The following is a 20,704-nucleotide window of genomic DNA, read 5'->3' as shown; positions in this document are numbered from 1 at the left end:
CAAGCCTCAAATGTTTGTGCCACAACAAGTAAAGTATTAGCAACATGACCAGTCGATACTCTACAACGCTACGTTAGGTGGCGGAAGAGCATCATCGGAAGAGCATCATAACCGTAGCCTACAAATGTTATACATCTATGAGTGATATGATAGCAGACTACTCTATACCTATTTCGGCCACATCCGCCTCGCGAAGGTGAGTGCGTGCAGCTAGCATCTTAATATTTCCCCAATGACGCACAAGACCGGGTACAACAAAAGAACAGCACAAACAGGCGGTTAGAGTAGTAAAGGATGGCATATCTGAATTTGGAATGGTGGACATGTGGTGATTGCGCAATCAACATCAATTAGAGGAACACATACATCCACAGCTCACAATAGCTGGTCACCCATAGATTATTGGCTGGCAACGGAGATGGCTACCACGTGGGCACTGGATATACAGCACCTCCCGAAAACACTAGACTATAAACCAATATTACTATCACTAGACCTCCCAAACTACGCCCCTCCACCCTATATATGGTGCTTTAATGCCAATGCATCATTAGACCCACTCTGCAACTCCACAATTAGAGCTGCAATAGCAGAATATTTCCTATTGAACAAAACCTCAGTAGACGACGCAAGCATATTATGGGAGGCTTTTAAAGCTACCATATGTGACATCTGCATAAGTACAAATGCAGTTAGAAGCATAATTTGAACACACATAACACGGCCACATTGAGTGACATAAAAGATGTGCTTTCTGAGTCTCAGGAGTATGCTGATAATAAGATTAAACACATATCACAACGTCAACAAGGTCGAACATATAGGGAGAGGGGCAGACCAGGACTATTTTGTCCCAAAAAATAAGCAATTTGCATAAAACACATTGTAACCAACATTAAAGATGCACAGGGAAATGAGGGTTATGCTACTTCCAATATATTAGCGGACTTCATGGCCACATATGGGGATTTGTATGCTGCACGTAAAACTGCCACAGCCCATGAAAGTTCTTGAATACTAAGAAGATATAGCCATAGCGTGGCTGTCAAGCTCAGAGAGAATACCTATCAAAACCAATTACGGCTGAAGAGGTTAAGGAAGCCATCAAGACACTACCTAATGGAAAAGCCCCAGGACCGGACGGGTTTACTGGGGAATTTTATAAGGAGTATGTGGAATTACTCAGCCCATATTTGGTAGAAATGTATGGAGATGTTCATGATAAGCAACAACTCCCGCCCACCCTAAGGGAAGCCTTAATCATAGCCCTACTAAAAATCGGACAAGGCCCCGAAAATTGCGAATCATACGTCCCCTTTCTTTAATAAATACAGACGCTACAATATTAGCAAAAATTATAGCCACAAGACTTCAACCATTAATGCAAAATATAATATTACCAGATCAGTCTGGATTCATACCAAACTGATCTACTGCACACAACATCCATACTCTTTTTGCACTCTCCCACTAACTAAATCTAGAGCTGGAGGCAACGACAGTGCTATTGGACGCTGCCAAGGCATTTGATTCGGTGGAGTGGATTTACCTTTTCACAGTTATGCAAAAAACGGGTCTTCCTCCTAGTCTATTGACATGGATCAAGATGCTATATACTAAACCTGTGGCGCGTATCCAAGTAAATAAATATGTTTCAGGCCCAATACCCATGCAGCACGGAACAAGACAAGGGTGTCCCCTGTCACCATTATTATTCCCCATAGCATTAGAGCCACTGGTGTGCAAGATTAGACAACAACACGCAGCCACGGCGCTGAAATTTCTCCAACAACCAATAGGTATATCACTATATGCAGATGATATTGTGCTGTATGTTCGTGAGCCCAGTGTTAATTTGGCCCCTCTATTGCGAGAATATATCAAATTTGTCAGACAATCTGGCCTCCAAATAAACTGGAGTAAATCCGTGATACTACCACTAACTGATATAACAAAACCACATCCAGTAGAATTACCACTAGAATGGCAAACAGAGCCGGTTATGTACTTTGGTATCTGGTACCATAAAGACCCCATGACGGTGATAAGGGAGAACTATGGAACAGCCATGACTAAGATTGAGGAACAAATTGACGTTGGATCCGTCTACCACTATCCCTAGCAGACAGAATGGCCATTGGTAAAATGGTTGTGCTCCCTAAATTCTTTTATTTATTTAACAACATCCCAATACCTCCACCCGCGTCAGCATTCAAAAGATTAACCACAAACGTAATTAGACTCATATGGGTGGGGAAACAAGCATGCATTGAACTACAATCATTAACACTACCAATGTAAAAGGTGGGTTCGCAGTTCCAGATCTTATGCTCTACTACCTAGGCGATCAAGCACAATATTGTTACCACCCGATACGCTATATGCAACATGTAGAGGTGGAAGATGGTGACGCACATCCAATACCACTACAATACATACTACTGCACCAGCGCCCACATGTAGCCAAAAACGAAATTAACACTGGCATGGCACTGCATGGGAAAGCTAGCGAGCAGACTACCACTTTACGCACCAGCTCTACCTCGGAGACAGCACTATCTGTGACGCAAACCGGGATGGCATGGAAATGCTGCAACAGGTCAGTAAAGACAATATGGGTGATCTATTTTTCGAAGGCAAATTTATTGGAAAAAAAATGACCTCATTTACTTAAGTAACCAAACACTATTATTTCGATTTGCATATCACAGACTGAGGGGGGCGATAAGAAACCTATATCCCTAATTTCCAACTCAACCACCAACATTAGCAGCATTGCAAATGATCATCACCAACCCCAGCAATGCCCATATGATCACCAAATTATACAAGCTCCTACAAAACGATATAGCAAGCGATACTAGCAAGGCTTGAGAGCGGAGTGCACAATTAGAGGAACCATTAAGTGAGGAAGACTGGCACAGCTGCTGTGCATTAACAGCCATGCTTACCCCCAATGGCAACCTGCGCATAATCCAATATATATATATATATATATATACACATATATACATACATATATACACACACACACACACACACACACATACATACACACACCAAAAATACCACACTCCACTTAAATTGCAAAAATGCGGCCTACGGGCTGATTCTAACTGTCAACGCTTTGGGGCAAAGGATGCTGACTTTATGCACTTAGCATGGAAGTGTGGCAAAATTAGAGACTACTGGGAGGAAATAACTACGTCATTAAGTCAGATATTAGAAACAAGAAAAGAATGTACAGTACAAAATTGCCTATTAGGCCTGGTAAAAAAACTGTATTCTGTAAAACGTAAATTATGTGCTGTTAGAACCGGAGGTCTCTGGTTGGCACAGGTAAGCACTTGTGACAAGCAAGGACCCTCAGCTCCACGTCAGGGCAAGGGAACTACTCCTTTGAATAACCCCTGCTCACCCTCTAGGTAGTGTGGCGCGAGCAGACAAGGCTAATCCTCAGGGCGATAGTAAGTTAAGCATTCATGATCACGCACAGTAAACCCACTGACCCACCACAAATGGACACCAGTCGTATGGTTGTATCAAAAATACGTATACTTTATATAAAAGAGATTCAAGCAGGATTTTCACAAGACCAGTATAACGTTTAGTAAATTGAGGTCACCAGATTACAATAGGCAAACTTAGTCTTTCAGTGTTCGTTGTTTAGCAAGGTAAGATGACAGGGAAATAAGAACATTGCGGACCCTGGATCCGATATGAACTCGAGACGGAGTTCAAGTGTACCTTGCTGGTGGAAGTCAGAGGCGTTTCAGGCGCGGCTACTTGTGAGGGCGGACCCCGAATGAGGCCGACGGTTCTCCAGAGGATCTCTCCGGCTCAATCCCCCTCGAGGAGCGAGGTGAAGGAGCTAGACTGTGGTGGGATGCGGCGATCCGGGATTGGTGCAGCTCATGGGGCGAGGCGCCATTCAGGCCTGTGGGGCGTACTACTTCTTAGCACGCCGGGTCTGACTCGTGGATCTGTGAAGGGCGTTGAGTTCTCGGGCAGACGGATGCAGCACCAGACTTCCAGTACCACGGTACGGGGAGATCTTTCTTGAGGTGCGGCACGAACCTTGGTATGCAGGAGCGCAAAGCGAGACAGTCGGGTACGTTTCGACGTACGGACAGTCCGAGGCTATGAGATGCCCTCCGTGCAGATTCCGGCCGAAGAAGATGAGAGGTGGGAAGCTCGCTCCGTAAGCGGTGAGGTGACAGGAGAGCAGGCGGCCCGGCACTGAAGCGGAGAGCGGCTCAGGGATGAGCGGGCTCTCTACGGCGGGGCGACCAGGCTCAGAGCTATCACGACCTGAGAGAGGGTGAAGGCACTAGAGTCACAACTCTGGCGAGGGAATAAGAACTGAGGCCCAACAGCAAACGGGCACAAGCAGATAGAACCCAATGGTCCTGGGGTCCGGTTCAGGGGGCAAGCTCTAGATCAAGCCCTTGGAGATCTTTTCAGGCACAAGTCTACAAAGTCCTAGCTGGTCCTTTCCTCTCCGTTCTCAGCAAGGCACCACTGCAGGCCAGTCTTACAGGATACAGACTGGTTTCCGTCCTTCAGCTTTTCTTGGTCCTTCTAGTCAGGCAGAGGTTTGTCGTGGTCAAAACTGGATCTGATTTGTAAGGAGCGGAGCTCTTTTATTTATACGGCATTTCTTTTTGTCTTTGCAGGCCATGGGCCTGAGCCCGGTTCTGAAGTACTTTGTTGACCGGACGCTGCCGCCTTCTTTCAAGGTGCAGGGCAGAGACATCAGACGCTCCGCAGGAGGTGGAGCCAGCATTGTGGTGGTGGAGCACAACCCTATTCAGAGTCAAGGACTACTCCACCCACCCATCCTGGTGTAAGCATCTCATTCATCCTCCTGAGCACCCGACTATCCCCCGGGAATCTCCCAGCCCTGTCACTCACACAAACCCAGACAGCAGATACACATCCTGACAGAGGTGGGCTGAACAGTTAAGCGAGCAAAGGCTAACTTTCTAAAAGTAGCATTTGCAAACACAGGATATTAAAATAAACCTTTCTAAAGGAAGTATTTTAATATTCTGAGTTCAGGCATACTAAACTCGACTTGCTACCGTGTTCCCTGAGCCTGCCGGGACTATAGCGTGTAAAATAGCTCCGACTGCTCATCTGGCCTAAGAGAACCGGTAGCCCTTCAATAGTGAAGAACGAGAGAGGCGGTAATTCATTACTAGGACATGCCACACTCTCGGCCTGTCCTACCTTACGCTTACAATGCACCCTGCCCGTAGGCCTACGATAGGGGTGACTGATATGAAGGTGAGGGAAGGTTCGGGGACTGGTAAGTGTGGGCACTTGCACTGTCACGTTGACTGTGCAGGACTGTATGCAGGGTCAGCAATGGCGGACCCGAGACATATCTTACGAGGCCGCTTCTGTGGGTGGCGCAACCAGCGCTGCAGGCCCACTAGCGGCATTTGTATCTACAAGCCCCGGCACGCCTCGTGCCCTTTACTGGGGACTGACAGTAAACCAAATAATCCAATTGTGGAAATCAATTACACATACACTTTACATTGGGAGCACTTGCACTGCGGCACGGATCGGCCGTGGCGCAGTGCCCTGAGCATTGAACACCAGCAAAAACATCTGAGGCACATCAGCAAAAAGTGGAAGGGAGACTCACGCCAAGGTGCCAGGTCTAACATGTGCCATAGCTTTACTGTTCGCGAAGAGGATGATATCCCTGTACTGGGACAGCAAATGCTCACCTAGTAAACAAAAGTGGCTACTAGACATGGTATATTGGAGAGACACTCTGAAAACCTATGAGGAAGAACTCCCAACAGCCTCAAGGCCTAAAGAATTCTGGACACCTCTAACAGATTATTTGAGGTCTAATCCAGACTTGTTATCGACTACTGCTGTATAACCAGATGTGCTTCAAATGTAAGACAAAGTTACAGATAATGTATTGTACAATGGATCATAATGATGTATGACTTTTACGCTGCTGTGCACTATTGAAACAGGAGTTTTGCGTTGTGTTGTATTTTTTTCAAGCATAAAATAAAAAACTTTAATCTAAAAATAATTTTTTTTTAGCAAGGACAAGGTAAGAGGAACTGTGGCTCAAGTATGAACCACCTCTTGAAGAGGTCTTTAGGTTGCAAAGCGAGTGGAACATATGGTGAAATCTGTGAAAGAGTTGAGTGTAGCCAAAAACTTAGATGGGAAAGATAAACTGTGAAAATGTGTGCGTATAAAGTAAGGAAGAAGCTAATGAGATTATAGAACATTTTTTGGAGAGCGTTTCAGATGTGGCAGGACCGGCCACAAGGCGAATTTCAGCTGCTGTCCAGGGTTGCATGCAAGCTGCAATACGTGTAGAAAGAAAGGTCATTTTAGTAAATGATGCAGTAATCGAAAACACTAACAAATTGTTACCAAGAGATGTAAATGAAGTAACACGAGAGGTTATAGTAAAAGTTTATGAGATTAAACAAAAAAATCGTCATCCAAGTGAAACAGTCCAAATTATTCACACTAATGTTGCAATGCATTTTGACTCTTGTTCTCATCTTACAATCATTTCAAAGTCTACCTATGAGTAAAACTTTGAGAAACATGTTACATTGCATATGCTGTTTAAATGATGCTTTTGAAAGAATTTCCAGCTGCAAATGAGGCTAAACTGATAGTACAACATTCCTCTTTGGAATTTCCCAAATTTCAAATCATGATTATAGTTTCAGTTATATTAAACTTTGTACTTTGCGCCCCAGGCATTTCTATACCCACTAGGGTAGAATTATACTGTTCATATGTGCACTACACTAGGTACAGTATGTATCGCCCACTGGGGCGCGAAGTACAAAGTTTAATATAACTGAAACTATAATCATGATTTAAATTTGGGAAATTCCAAAGAGGAATGTTGTATTATCAGTTTAGCCTCATTTGTAGCTGGTAATTCTTACAAAAGCATCATTTAAACAACATATGCAATGATATATGCTTTAGGTAAACCGACACTCTAAGATGGGTGCCGTACTGTGGTTTGATACTCCTCTGTGTTAGAACCAGTAGTCCTACTTTGATGTTTATGATTTGTTCACTTTATATACTTTGAAGAAAAAAAACTGTTTACCCGTGACCAAGGTGCGGCTGCACCGAAACGCGTCGGGTGTTTCTTGACATCCCTGTCTGAATACATTTTCACGCTTATGAATCTGGGCTCGAGCTGACTTCTTTCGACTGGAAAAGTTGCTGTTATACGGAGATTATGTGTGTTAATATATATATATATATATATATATATATATATATATATATATATTACCTACTGGCTATCGCCAGTAGGTATATATAGTTAGGATTTATTCCCTATGGGATTTTTGAAAATTCTATGTCTAATACCTTTGGCGTTTGTGGACGGAATCGGCTGAAATTTTCAGGAAAATGGCACATTTTGTTTCTGAGCAGCCCTTGAAAATTTGGGGGGGTTTTGTCGAGGGGGGGCCGAGAAAAAAGGGGGGTCCCAAAACGCGTTTTTCCCATGTTAATTTCCATAGGGCGGTTGGACTCACTTTTAGCTCGAACGGCTGAATGGATTTGCACGAAACTTGGCAAAATTGTAGGGACTGTTAGCCCGATGTGCCTTTGCTAGGTCTCAATGTATGTGCTCCAGTAGTTTTTGAGAAATTAACGTTTAAATCAAGATATATATCTGTAACAGCGCTCCAGTCCGCTTACTTTTCGCGAAACGGAACTTTGCGATGCGAAGCTGATTGGCTCCCCCGTGTCTGTCAACATTCTAAACAGTCCGGAGCGGCCGCCATCTTATCTCTCGGTAGGATCGAGAGAGAAGAAGGAGAAAAACGAAGGGGGAATTTAATGAAAGGGGGCAAGGTATACCCCTCTTGACCCCCTAGGAATGTTGTTGGGGTTATTAAAGGGTCCCGTGGGGAAAAAAAAAAAAAAAAAAAGATTTCACGGTAGAAGCGCTTCACGGGCCGCGAACTGGGCCGCAAACTGGTAGCGAAACGGGAATTCGCCATTTTGTGCTTCGTTTTAATTAAATTACTAGGTATAAGGGGGTGCGGGAGACGTATCCTAATCCCCTATGTTTCATGAGGGTGGCTGAGGAGGCTCATATATGTTGATACATCTCTTCCAGCGGCTGTGCGTGAGCTTTTTATTTTTTTTGCTGCGTGACGTCTGTTAAAGTTCGATTCGATGGAAATCAGGAAGTGTTGACCGCCAATTTGTCACTGCGATAAAATATTTTGTTATAAATGAATCCTTATTGATAAACATTGTCTGCGCCATCTTGCCTTTTTTCCAATGCCACAATTTTGTCGTGCACTGCAGCCATTTTAGATGCCAGGCTGGTCCCAGGCTATCACCTACCCCTGCGGATGTAGTTTATGGCCCCAGCTGTAGAGAATCCAGACATGCCAACCCTCCCGATTCAGGCGTGAGACTACTGATTTCAGTGCTAGTCTCCCGCCTCCCGATTTCTGCAAGCAAAAACCCGGGGGCATATTACCAACAACTAGCGATAATTTTTGTCTCTAACTTGTTTAGAGACAAAAATTATCGCCGCACATCGGCGATTTTTATCGCAGATAAACCTTGCTATTAGCAAGGTTTATCGCAAATGCGATAAAAAACGGCCGCAATGCATGAATATCGCAGAAAAGTCAGCGATATTCATGTATTATCGAGCAAATGCTCTTAGCCATGTTATCCACCTCCCATTGGATAACATGACTAAGAACTGCTCAGGGCACTATCACTGACATGCAAAGCGGGGCCCACGATGGTCGCTATCTCCTTTTAGCTGTCACTAACTGGTGTTAGCGACAGCTTGGTAATAGGGAGATAATTTTATCTCCGCTTTCTTGGCTTTTAAAGCCAAAAAAGCGGAGATAAACCCCCTTGATAATATGCCCCATGATTCCTCGGGGGTTTCAGCTGACAGGGCTTGTTATTGTGTTACGTGGTAATTCTTCCAGGAAACGTCAGAGGGTCGATGCAGGGGTTCTAGAAGGGGTGATAAACCATTTAAGCCTCATAAACAAGCGCATGGTCTTTTAAAGTTCTGTGAAGTACTCGGGGCGGCGGTGTGTGTGTGTCCTCTTTCAGGAGCGGGCGGGGGGGGGGGGCACTGCCAGCAACTTCCAGGCTAGGCAGTGTTCAACACTTGCATCACCCTTTCTCTGCCTGCTATTGCGCTCCATGCTTCGGAAAGGTAAGAAAAAGAACGTGCATTTGAGTTTGAAATGTCCGATCCTGTAGCAGTACACTTGCAAAGCCCACACATGACAATAACCCGATTCAAGGCCCCATTCACCCGTTTTTAAAAAAATTTATAACATTCCAACAAAGTAAGATTATAAAACTTTATTAACTTTTAAATATAATGAACGGAACAAAAACTGTAAAAACTTTTAAACATTTTTCACCAAAAAAAGCAACAATTGTCAGAAGCTGTCTTTTGTGCGAATAGTCCCAAGGCAGCACAACGTGCTGAGTTCTGGACGGCACCCAGGTGATGTCGCCTGGGTGCCGCACTGGTTTTGGTATCCTACAATGCTGCTCCGAAAATTGGCATGGGGCGTCCCGGGTGGTGCGGGGGGAGGCCTCGTCAGTAGCCGTCTGTTGTGCGAATAGTCCCAAGGCCAGTAGAACGCGCTGAGATGTTGATGGCACCCAGGTGATGTCCAGTAAACTGCCGCACTGGTTTTGGTATCCTACAATGCTGCTCCGAAAATTGGCGTGGGGCGGCCCTAACGGGCCTCCCCAGGTGGCGGCCATCCAGCTGAGTTGCGCCCGCTCTTGCGGCTACAGAGTCTCGCTCACCATGTTGTTGAGTTGCTCCCACTCTTGCAGTGCAGCGATAGGCGGCTGCCACATGACTCTTAAAATGGCGGACGGCTCTTCGGTTTTGGGCCTGGTCCACTAAAATGGCCCTGGGACACCTTGGAACTCGGACGCTTGCCTGCTAGGGCTTGGGCTCCATTCTCGAAAAGCGTCCCCTCAGCCGTGAAGATTCTACAAAAGAAGTCTTGGGGGCCCCCGACTCCCGCAGGCTTCCGGTGGGGAGCGGCTGCCATGATTGCTCGCGGAATGACCACGACGGAGCTACGAGATGGTGGTGCTCTCATGCCGACGCCAGCTTTAGTCTGAAACATCCAGAAACAAGGTGGGGCTTTCATCGTTTGGGAAAAAAAAATGTTCTAAACCAATGAAAAGTGTTATTTTTAGGTCATATGACCAAGCCTTCCATCTTTAGGAAACCAAAAGTAAAATGAACCAATGAAAAGTTTTATAAACAAGTCACATGACCTGTTATGCGGCATAGGGCTACAAAAAGCGTAGAAAATCCGTTGGCACGTGAGGCGGCGTCAGTAGCGGACCGATGTGCGAATAGGCCGAAGGCAGCACAACGCGCTGAGATCCGGATGGCACCGAGGTGGTATCCAGCTAATTGCCGCACTGGTGTGGCCATCCTACAATGCTGCGCCGAAAGACGGCGTGTCCAGCTGAGTTCCGGTCACTCTTGCGGTACAGTGAATCGAACGCGCCGAGATCCGGATGGCACCGAGGTTGTGTCCAGCAAGTTGCCGCACTGGTGTGGCCATCCTACAATGCGGTGCCGAAAGTCGGCGTGGGGTGCCCCGTTGGCTTATGAGGTGATGTCAGTAGTGGACCGATGTGTGAATAGGTCGGAACCAGCACAAGGCGCCAAGATCCGAATGGCAAGTCCTGGATGTTGAGTGCCATAGTTGAGAGTTCTGAGCAGTGCTTGTAAGACGATCTGAAGCTTATTTGCACCTGCTGCAGCTTCACTGTTGCCCAAGGTGGTGTCCAGCAAATTGCTGCACTGGTGTGGCCATCCTACAATGCTGCGCCGAAAGACGGCGTGTTCAGCTGAGTTCCGGTCAGTCTTGCGGTACAGTGACTCGAACGCGCCGAGATCCGGATGGCACCGAGGTGGTGTCCAGCAAGTTGGCGCACTGGTATGGCCATCCTACAATGCTGCGCCGAAAGACGGCGTGACCAGCTGAGTTCCGGTCACTCTTGCGGTAAAGTGACTCGAACGCTCCGAGATCCGGATGGCACCGAGGTGGTGTCCAGCAAGTTGCCGCACTGGTGTGGCCATCCTACAATGCTGCGCCGAAAGTCAGTGTGGGGTGCCCCGTTGGCTTATGAGGTGATGTCAGTAGTGGACCGATGTGTGAATAGGTCGGAACCAGCACAAGGCGCCCTGCACTGTTGAGCTTTTTTCAATGCCTGTTTTTTGTTGTTTCCCCTCCATCAAAAACAAAAAAAATATATAAAACTGTGCAAAAATACAAAAAAATGTTTAGAAAAGCAGTGCTTGTAAGACTGTCTGAAGCTCTTTTGCACCTGCTGCAGCTTCACTATTGCCCTGGTGTGGACAAAGATCGCCCATGACTTAGGCTGATTGAGAGTTTGTAGAAAAATGGCTTCAGATTTTCCACATATTACTCTTCAACATTCTTCCTAAATGTAACAATGTGAGATTCACTAGGAGAACGGCTGTTTATCTTTCCTTTCAAAATGCTGCCAACAATATTTTCTGAATGGAAGACACCATCTTGTAGCATAAAGGGTCGAAAGGGGTTCTGGTCTGGCCGATTGTTGGTGGAGACATTTTGACTATATCTTGGACCTGCCCGGCCTCGCCCAAAATGGCGCCGGTATAAATGGGACTCGTAACTCCTTGCCCGCAAATGTATATCTAGAAAATGTTATTGTAAGTGGCCCTGTCTTATTTTAATTACAAAATGTACGTCCACCGATTCCGCAACTGTTAGACACCTTAGTTCTTGCAACCTAATGGCCCGCTCGTTACGTTCCTCTACAGTGTAAATGTCTCCTCATCATATACGATTTCAGTTTGCTCCGTGGCCGGCCCACGTGGTTATAGGCCCGTATTTGTATACTGACATTTTCACAATAAAGGTTTTTAAAACAAAACACGGTAATAGTATTTACATTGGTAAAGTTTTTACTTTTAGTCACTGTTTTCGAATCAGTAAAAGGCAAGTGAAATAAAGCAGTCCAATTACATGACGGATAAAAGGTATAATATGTAGGAACGTAGTAAAGATAAATGGTCAAGGGCAGTTGTGTTTTCCACTCCTGCAACATAAAGTGATCGATAAGAATCTGATAATCAGGCGTATCGGCGACTAAGACAGCAGGCCGAGTCTCTTTTACTCAACGGCTCCGTCATGGAACGAAGAAACGCCCTTTTTCTCGAAAAAGGAATATATTTTACTTGCAGGACAGTTGTAAATTTTCCGGGAAAGTACATTAGCCTGGAATATTATAACATATGTTTTTTAAAAAATAATGTTCGAAAACAATAAAAAGCGTAATTTTTAGGTCATATGACCAAGCTTTTCATCATTAAAATAACAAAAGTAAAATGAACCAATGAAAAGTTTTATTAACAAGTCACATGACCTGTTATGCTTACGTTACGCGCTGCGCGCCGCGCCCCGGATCACTTCCGGGTGCGCTAACGCGGCGTGTCATATAACGCATTACGCGACAACGTAGGTCAAGAATATAGTCAAAATGTCTCCACCAACCAGCGTTCGGAACACAACCCCTTTCAGCAGTCCAAAAAGTTCTGTTAAATGACAACAGAGGGGACAGGCAACAAGAACCATCAGTCAAAGAGGGGAGGGCAAGTTCTTCTCTTCCGGGTCATGTTGGGGCGCTACCGGAACTGATCGAATTGGTAGTCTACAGTGTTTCTGGATGTTTCAGACTAAAGCTGGCGTCAGCATGAGAGCACTACCATCTCGTAGCTCCGTCGTGGCCATTCCACGAGCAGACATGGCAGCCGCTCCCCACCAGAAGCCTGCGGGAGTCGGGGGCCCCCAAGACTTTTGTAGAATCTTCACGGCTGAGGGGACGCTTTTCGAGAATGGGACCCAAGCCCTATCAGGGAAGCGTCCGAGTTCCAAGGTGTCCCAGGGCCATTTTAGTGGACCAGGCCCAAAACCGAAGAGCCGGCCGCCATTTTGAGAGTCCTGTGGCAGCCGCCTATCGCTGCACCGCAAGAGCGGGAGCAACTTAACTACATGGTGAGCGAGACGCTGTAGTCGCAAGAGCGGGCGGTAAACAGCTGAATGGCGGAAGAGGCACAGTGTAGCAAAAGAGGGCGGAATGGCAACTAAAACGGTAAAGGGGCGCCCCACTACAGCGTGTCTTCAGGTCAAACGGATTGTGGGACAAAGTCCAGAATAGAAGAGTCATCAAAAGGCAAAAAGTTCCGCCGGACCCCGGGAGCCGGCCGCCTATGTCGGGGGTGATCTCAGGCTACACCAGTGCTATAAGACTTGGGGAGGGGGTCGGAGCCAAGCGTCTTCTCCGAGTCCGTGCCATCACACCGCCCCTCGGGGGCCTCCGTCAAGCAGTTTAGGGAGGTACCATATAACATTGTTTTCAAATGCAGTCAGGTCCACAAATGACCCTCACTTACTTTGAGAATAGTGAAGCTGCAGTAGGTGGAAATAAGCTTCAGACAGTCTTACAAGCACTGCTTTTGTAAACATTTTTTGATTTTTTTGTATTTTTGCACAGTTTTATATATTTTTTTTGTTTTTGATGGAGGGGAAACAACAAAGCACAGGCATTGAAAAAGGCTCAAACTCAGAACTCTGAACTATGGCACCCAACATCCAGGACTTTCCATCCGGATCTTGGCGCCTTGTGCTGCTTCCGACCTATTCACACATCGGTCCACTACTGACATCATCTTATAAACCAACGTTATGTAAATAGTTATTTAATAAAATGTTTTACCCTGTTTCTTTGCTGGTGTGTTGTCTATATTTTTAATATTTGCATAGGGTTTGTCGTTATTTTGGGCGGGATGGGTGACGGAGCCGAGCTGTCTTGCAGCCCTCATGGTGTGGAGCTCAGTTCATCTCACTATTTTCGTATTTCTCATGAAGGGTTGTTTATAATATTTCTATTTTAGCGAGGTCAAAAAGAGATCCAATTAGTGGCCTACTGATTTTGCTCGATTACTTTTATTTTTTTACACGATTTTTCACGATCTGCAAAGACTAAACAGAGTATTGCGACTTTGTGCTTGTTTGTAAATAGAGAATGAACCAAAGAGAATCAATTGTAAAACAGTAAATGCTTGGATAATAATCAATCAAATGGAGAGACAAGCAGGCAGGACGGATTACAACGGGGGTAAAGGCCTGCGTTAACTACTCTTCACTATCTGCAAAGAGAGAGTACTACTAAGAGAAAAGAGGGGAGGGGGGCAGCGTTCAAAGCACATCAGCGTGCATAAATACGAAAATGTTTTTATCTATCACGTACTTGACATTTTAAAGCTTTTCATATTTGCTATTAAAAAACCATTGAAATTCACTGAAAAAACCATAGGTTATAGTCGATATATAGTTAGGAATTTGCATTTACAAAACCTTGAAAATTCAGTGAAAAAACCATAGGTTTTAGGCCATATATAGTTAGGGATTTGCATTTACAAAACCTTATTTTACTCGCATAAAACCATTGAAATTCCATATATAGTTAGATGCGCTAACTATATATCACGCACCCGCAATCCACTGCTGATGATGTCACATATTACATCATTCATGACATGGTCAGTGACATCACTGATGACAACTCAAATGACATCACTGATGACATCTCAAATGACATCACTGATGACAACTCAAATGACATCACTGACGACAACTCAAATGACATCATTCATGTGTTAATACGATGAACCTCTACAGACTCTGATATATCCTTAGATACACTCAGTGAAAACAGACACTCACAGACTGTCACTCATCCATGGAGTTACTCATACACCTAGACAGTCATGCAAAGAATCAAACACACCTCCAATTCCTCTACTATACAGTTATACACACCTTACTTATTGAAACATATTCTAACACATATTTACTCTCTTATACAATCCTTGATACATGTTCACAATGATCCATACAGCCACTCACACATTCACTGGCTCTTATGCACAGTTATTTATATATGTTAACTCTCACATGTACTGTGTTTTACATATGTACTTACTTTGACATGTAGCACTGAGATATCCATTCACTCACCAATACACTCATGCACACAGTCAACCGCCCATATAGCTGTTTCCACATGCACTCTTGAACTCATACACCTAGTGAATCAACTGCTTACACATCTATGCACAGAGTCACACACCTCCCAGCCACCCACACACATACTCAGTCTCCCATACAAATACTTGAGCAACCAATCAATAACCCATATAGTTATTCATATAGCTACTGATCAACACATGCAGCAGTTTACAGAACAACAGATATAATGATGCACAAATTAATACAGTTTAATCACTAATCCATGCACTCAGTGAGACACATTTAATCACTCCCTCATACAATCAGTCATGCACCTACTAAATCCTTCATCCAGACATTTATACATCCACTCATTCTTCAATATGTAAGACATTTTAACTTTACAGAAACATACAGTCACTGGATGTTGTCATCAGTGATGTCACTGACCATGTCATGAATGATGTAATATGTGACATCATCAGCAGTGGATTGCGGGTGCGCGATATATAGTTAGCGCATCTAACTATATATGGAATTTCAATGGTTTTATGCGAGTAAAATAAGGTTTTGTAAATGCAAATCCCTAACTATATATGGCCTAAAACCTATGGTTTTTTCATTGAATTTTCAAGGTTTTGTAAATGCAAATTCCTAACTATATATCGACTATAACCTATGGTTTTTTCAGTGTATATATATATATATATATATATATATATACACACACATACACACACATACATACATCCACACACACTCTATAACACAGGTGTGATTCAATGTGTGTCAAACACTGCAACTACTATATTATTTTTTTATTAGATTTTTATCCCTGGGGAAGTCATGGGGTACACTGTCATGACGAGACAAGTATTGGCTACATAGAAGAGAGAAAACAAAGAAGAATATAACTAATGCTGTTCTAAAATTGTGTTCCGAATATGATTTACAATTGAGCGTGTGCTTGGGGGATTGATGCAATCATTTGGATCACATAATGAATAGGGAGGAGGGTGAATCTCCCTACCCTTGACAGCACCGCACCATATTCAAAGAGCTGTTGCCAATAGCATGAGATTGTGTGCGAGCGCAAGAGAAACCCCAGCTATATTCACCACAACAGCAACTAGAGGAATACAATGAAACATATATGTAGTCCTGTGGACAGTTCATAAATTATTTATTTGAATTAATATCAAGCAATAGCATAATAAGGAATAACAAAAACGGAAAGACAGTCAATGTTCACTTCAAATATTCAGTCATTTGAGTGTGACAAATTCATCTCAACGGGTGTAGTCACAATTTGCAAGTCCCCCTGCTCTTGCGTACAATAGTATCAACATTTACAATCAAATCTAGGTACAGAAGTCGGTAGACAATGTTATTTTATTGAGAGGCTAGATAGAGCACACCCAATTCTCTTAGGGATCGAGTGACATCCCTGGCCCATGAAGGACAGCTAGGGATAGTAAAAAAAAAAAAAAGAGAAAGGCTGAGTTATAATTTTTGGTGGCCTGGAATGGACGAAGTGCATAGAGTTGTTCGTGGTTGTGTTGAATGTAATTTCAGTGACACAATTCTTGCAACCAAACGCATACCAATGGTTGTTCCCAAGCTTTCAAAATATTCTTGGCATGAAGTATCCATCGACATAGTGGGTCCCCTAAGTGGGGAACAACGCATGCCATCTGATAGTTTTACTTTATTTATATTACAGGTGGTTGGAGGTATCAAGTATAAATGACATCACCTCAGCAAGCATTTTGAATTTAAGGGGTTATTTAAAAGAGAAAGCTTCCCAAATGCAGTTCTTTATGACAATGGCCCTCCGTTTTGTTTGAGAGAATTTGAGAAATTCTTCCAAGATAATGGGGTGGTACTTAAGAAAAGTTTTGTTTTTCGTCTCTAAACCAATAGTGCATAGAAAGAACAAACAAAACACTAAGGGAGAGTTGTTCAACTGGATTGGAGAAATACTTTGCAAGAACAGATTATAGAACACAGAATAACTCCCCACTAATTTACTAGGAAGATTCCCTTTAAACTTTTCAAAAGGAGGTCACCTAACACCATGCTGTGTCTGAAATGGATAGTACGGAACAAAGAGGTGAAGGATATTGGAGTGGGTGAATGGAGAGATAGACAAACAGAATAAGAGAAAACTGCAGATTGATGATCGAAAGAGGGTAAAAAAAATGTAGTAACTAAGGTGGAAGATTCTGTCAAAACAAGAGCACCTGTGGATTTGTGCAATGATAAAGGTATACAAAAAGACACAGGCCATCAAATTATTTAAAAACACAGTCAAATGGAGGACGGAAGGGTGTGGATTTGGAACCATGTTGTGGCTGGTATTCCTAAAACATGCAATATGGAAAGTGGTAAACATGTTCAGGTGCAGAGTGACAAGGTAGGCAATGACCTTGTTTCACATAGGAGACATTTGAAGATACAAAGTAAAAGTCTAAGGACAAGGAACCGTCCTATCTAAAGGAATCTGTGAACAAGAAAAGTTTATTTGTGAAGCTCTAATTAAGGAGATTTTTTAGCAGGCTGTTCTATAACATATGCCGACAGTTATGTATTTGTTTTGGGATGCTCTTAGTTAACAATAATTCCCGTTTAATGTAATTCATGTAAACTATTGTTAAAGGCTGCTATTTTGACATGTATATGGGGGGCGAGATGGGTTGTATCTTGTCCTATGGGCATCCCTTGATGAAGAATGGTCACGAGATGCCATCATTGTACCAGAATGTGGAATACTGAGGTTGGGATTATGCTTATGGGCTTGGGTAGCAGATGGGATCTGAATGGAGATCCGGCTTGGGGTGGTAATAAACTACTCTTCAAATCTTCTCTGCATTGCCTGTGTTACGTTTTATCTTCGATATAACAATTTCCAACAAAGGTGGAACATTGCACAGAAAGTTCAATAGGTGTGGCAGTAAACTTCACAATTCCGAATCCAGTACTTGTTTTGCTGTGGTAAAGAATGCAGAAGGGTGGATGCAAAGGACACTGCACACATGTGTAAGAGCAATTTGAGAATTAAAGTTGCGGTGATACAAGAAAATGTGGTGGGGACAAAAAAAATGAGAATGTTGTGCATGAGAAAATGGAAAGAATTTTAGGTGTGGATGACATGAAGAATGAAGCTGGTAGACTCTACAAACCAAAAGCTGATTTTAAAGTGGAAGGGAGAATGGTTTAACTTATGACGGATTCAGGTTCACTTTATACCATTGTTCCCAAGTGTATGCTCTAACAGTTGTGTGACCATATATACGTTTGTTGCCAATAGACATAAATCCTCGTGGCTGTCAGGGTGAGAAAACTGACATTATTGGACATATGTTGACTAAGATTTAATTTCAACTCAGACACATATTTGGGAAAGTGTATTTAGCAGAGTGTTGTCCCCCAATTTTGGGTTGGCCACATCAACATGATTTGCACATAATTATCAACCTGAGACCACCCAACCAGGTTATGAATGACATTTCCATTGATGAAATAGGGGGTGGGGTGGGACTAAACAAGTTTTTGATGAAAAGTTAGGAGAACTGAACAGTTATGTACATAAAATGGTTATTAACCCCGATGCCATTCCTTTTCAACATAGGTTAAGGAGAGTTCTACTTCTGCCCATCTCATGCTGCCCTACTCCATCAAACTAGATAATAGGAACGTGAACGTCTTCAAAAAGTACACTTTGCTTTTGCAGCCAAATTAGAGGCGATGTAGGGTTGTGTATCTAAGATTACAGTTGCAAAGTATATTAGCAAACGGCTGTTAAAAGTGATAAGAAATGAAGGTACGGTAGCTCAGCATCCGAGGTGTACACCTCTTATGAAATAGCACAGCCACAGTTGGAATGCATACTTTCAAAAAGGTTGCCCGGTAATGACAAACCCAAACGCGCCACCCAAAATAGCTCAAGTGTTAAACAAAGGCGTTGTGCAAGTGCACTCACCAAGCACCTGTTCTGCAACCTCGGTGTTTATAATGTGCATTCCAGGGCTATTAAACAATGCTGGGGAATTGGTTCGCGGTGTTGTAGAACATACTGCAACAAAGTTAGTTAAATCGGAGTATATTATGTTTGTACTTTGAACTCTCCCACGCGTCTCATCCCAACTAGGGAAGCAGCAATAAACCATTATGCAAACTTTTAAGAACCAAGTCGGCTCAGTACAGGTAATACAGGCTTTTAAGGAGGGGACTCCCACTGAAATCCGTATACATTATTTGTTTTTGAATGGATGAGCAAGTCACGGTGTCCCCATCCCAAACCTAGGCGGACACAAGGGATTCTCAAAGAGGTGACAATCGACAGAGGGGCCAGGAGTTACGGGACAAAGGCGAACGTCAATCACAAATTTAAAAGTGATAGTAGTTGGGTCGTACGGACCCATCAATAGTGCAACAGGTACAGTGACACCAGGCCCCGAGGTGCAAGGGGCCTGATAACCCCCCAAAGTTTATTTTGTTTTACTGCATAAATAGGTTTAGGAGTAATGTCCTTGCTTGTATTACGGCCCACAGCATCCTATGCCACTGGAGCGAACGGCATACATCATATTACTAAAGTATTATTAAAGAGGGGCTAAGTAAAATAAATATTTTCAGAAGAAAAACTATAAATCGAAACATTAACAGTTTAAAAAAATATATAATTGACAAAACAACGTGTAAAGATGCAACGAAACCACGGCGTGGCATTCCCGTTTCAAATTAAGCATGGAATCCCGGCACGTGGAGTCACAGCCGGCGTCACCGTGAAGGAAGAACATGTCCCGGGCGCGCCCAACCTCGGTCACAAGGGCCTGCACCTGCCACCCCAGGAAGCGGCCGGAGCCGGTCGCTGGGCCCCGGAAGCTCGGCTTACCTAGCAGCAGCGCCGCCGCCAGCGGCAGGTGCGGCGGGCTCAGGCAGGACAGCGGATCCATGCTGCGGAGGAGTCGGGCGGCCTCACGTGCGTGTCAGCCGAGGGCCCGGTGGGGCCACCCGAAGCGCTCACGCGGGACCGAGCCCGCAGACGTCCAGGACGCTGGCGAGCTGGTAACGTGAGAGAGGTCGGTGCGGTCTCTAAATCCAAGCCTCTCTCCTCCTCCCGTCCAACCCCCTCCGAGCGCAGCATGGCAATGGAGCGCGCAGCTGTCTCTTCTCGCTTTCTGTTGCTGTCAGAAAGTAAAAAAAAAAAAAAAGAAGTCATTGAAGATACATTTGTAACCTTTTCACATTCTCCCTCTGATTGTATGTCAATTGGTTCTGGTTTTGTTTACACCTAAAATCAATCCACAAGCTGCCTGCCTTTCAAATACTAGGTGATCTTTTGGCAGGTTTATGGAGGTGTAATAATATTATATCAATGCTCAAAAGGCACCAAAACAAACATTAATATAATTCCAATTGGTTCTTTCAAAGCCGTTGAGCAAACTTAATCACACGAGTCATTTTCGTTCAGTCCTGATAATAAAAGAGCCCTTAAAAACTTTTCTTTTCAGCCAACTAACTGCAAGTCCTCTTTTACACTCTCTTGGCTCCAACGTGAAGGAAAGCTCCAAAATTAAGTA

The 20,704-nt window shown here is 44.0% G+C and overlaps 1 protein-coding gene across 1 annotated transcript in view; it reads right to left on the bottom strand.

The window, feature by feature from the left end:
• The window catches only part of BTC (betacellulin), a 144,002-nt gene extending 123,736 nt beyond the window's left edge, over nucleotides 1-20,266 (bottom strand). Inside the window, exon 1 of the mRNA XM_086963222.1 lies at nucleotides 20,017-20,266. Within this exon, the coding sequence (XP_086819348.1) occupies nucleotides 20,017-20,077 (61 nt within the window). The 5' untranslated portion in view covers nucleotides 20,078-20,266. The remainder of the gene's footprint in view (nucleotides 1-20,016) is intronic.
• Between the last annotated feature and the right edge of the window lie 438 nt (nucleotides 20,267-20,704).

Source organism: Lissotriton vulgaris, chromosome 3_1, assembly GCF_964263255.1.
Source record: "Lissotriton vulgaris chromosome 3_1, aLisVul1.2, whole genome shotgun sequence".
Taxonomy (NCBI): Eukaryota; Metazoa; Chordata; class Amphibia; order Caudata; family Salamandridae; genus Lissotriton; species Lissotriton vulgaris.
Note: the sequence above shows the minus strand (reverse complement) of the source record. Positions and strands in the feature narration are given on the sequence as shown.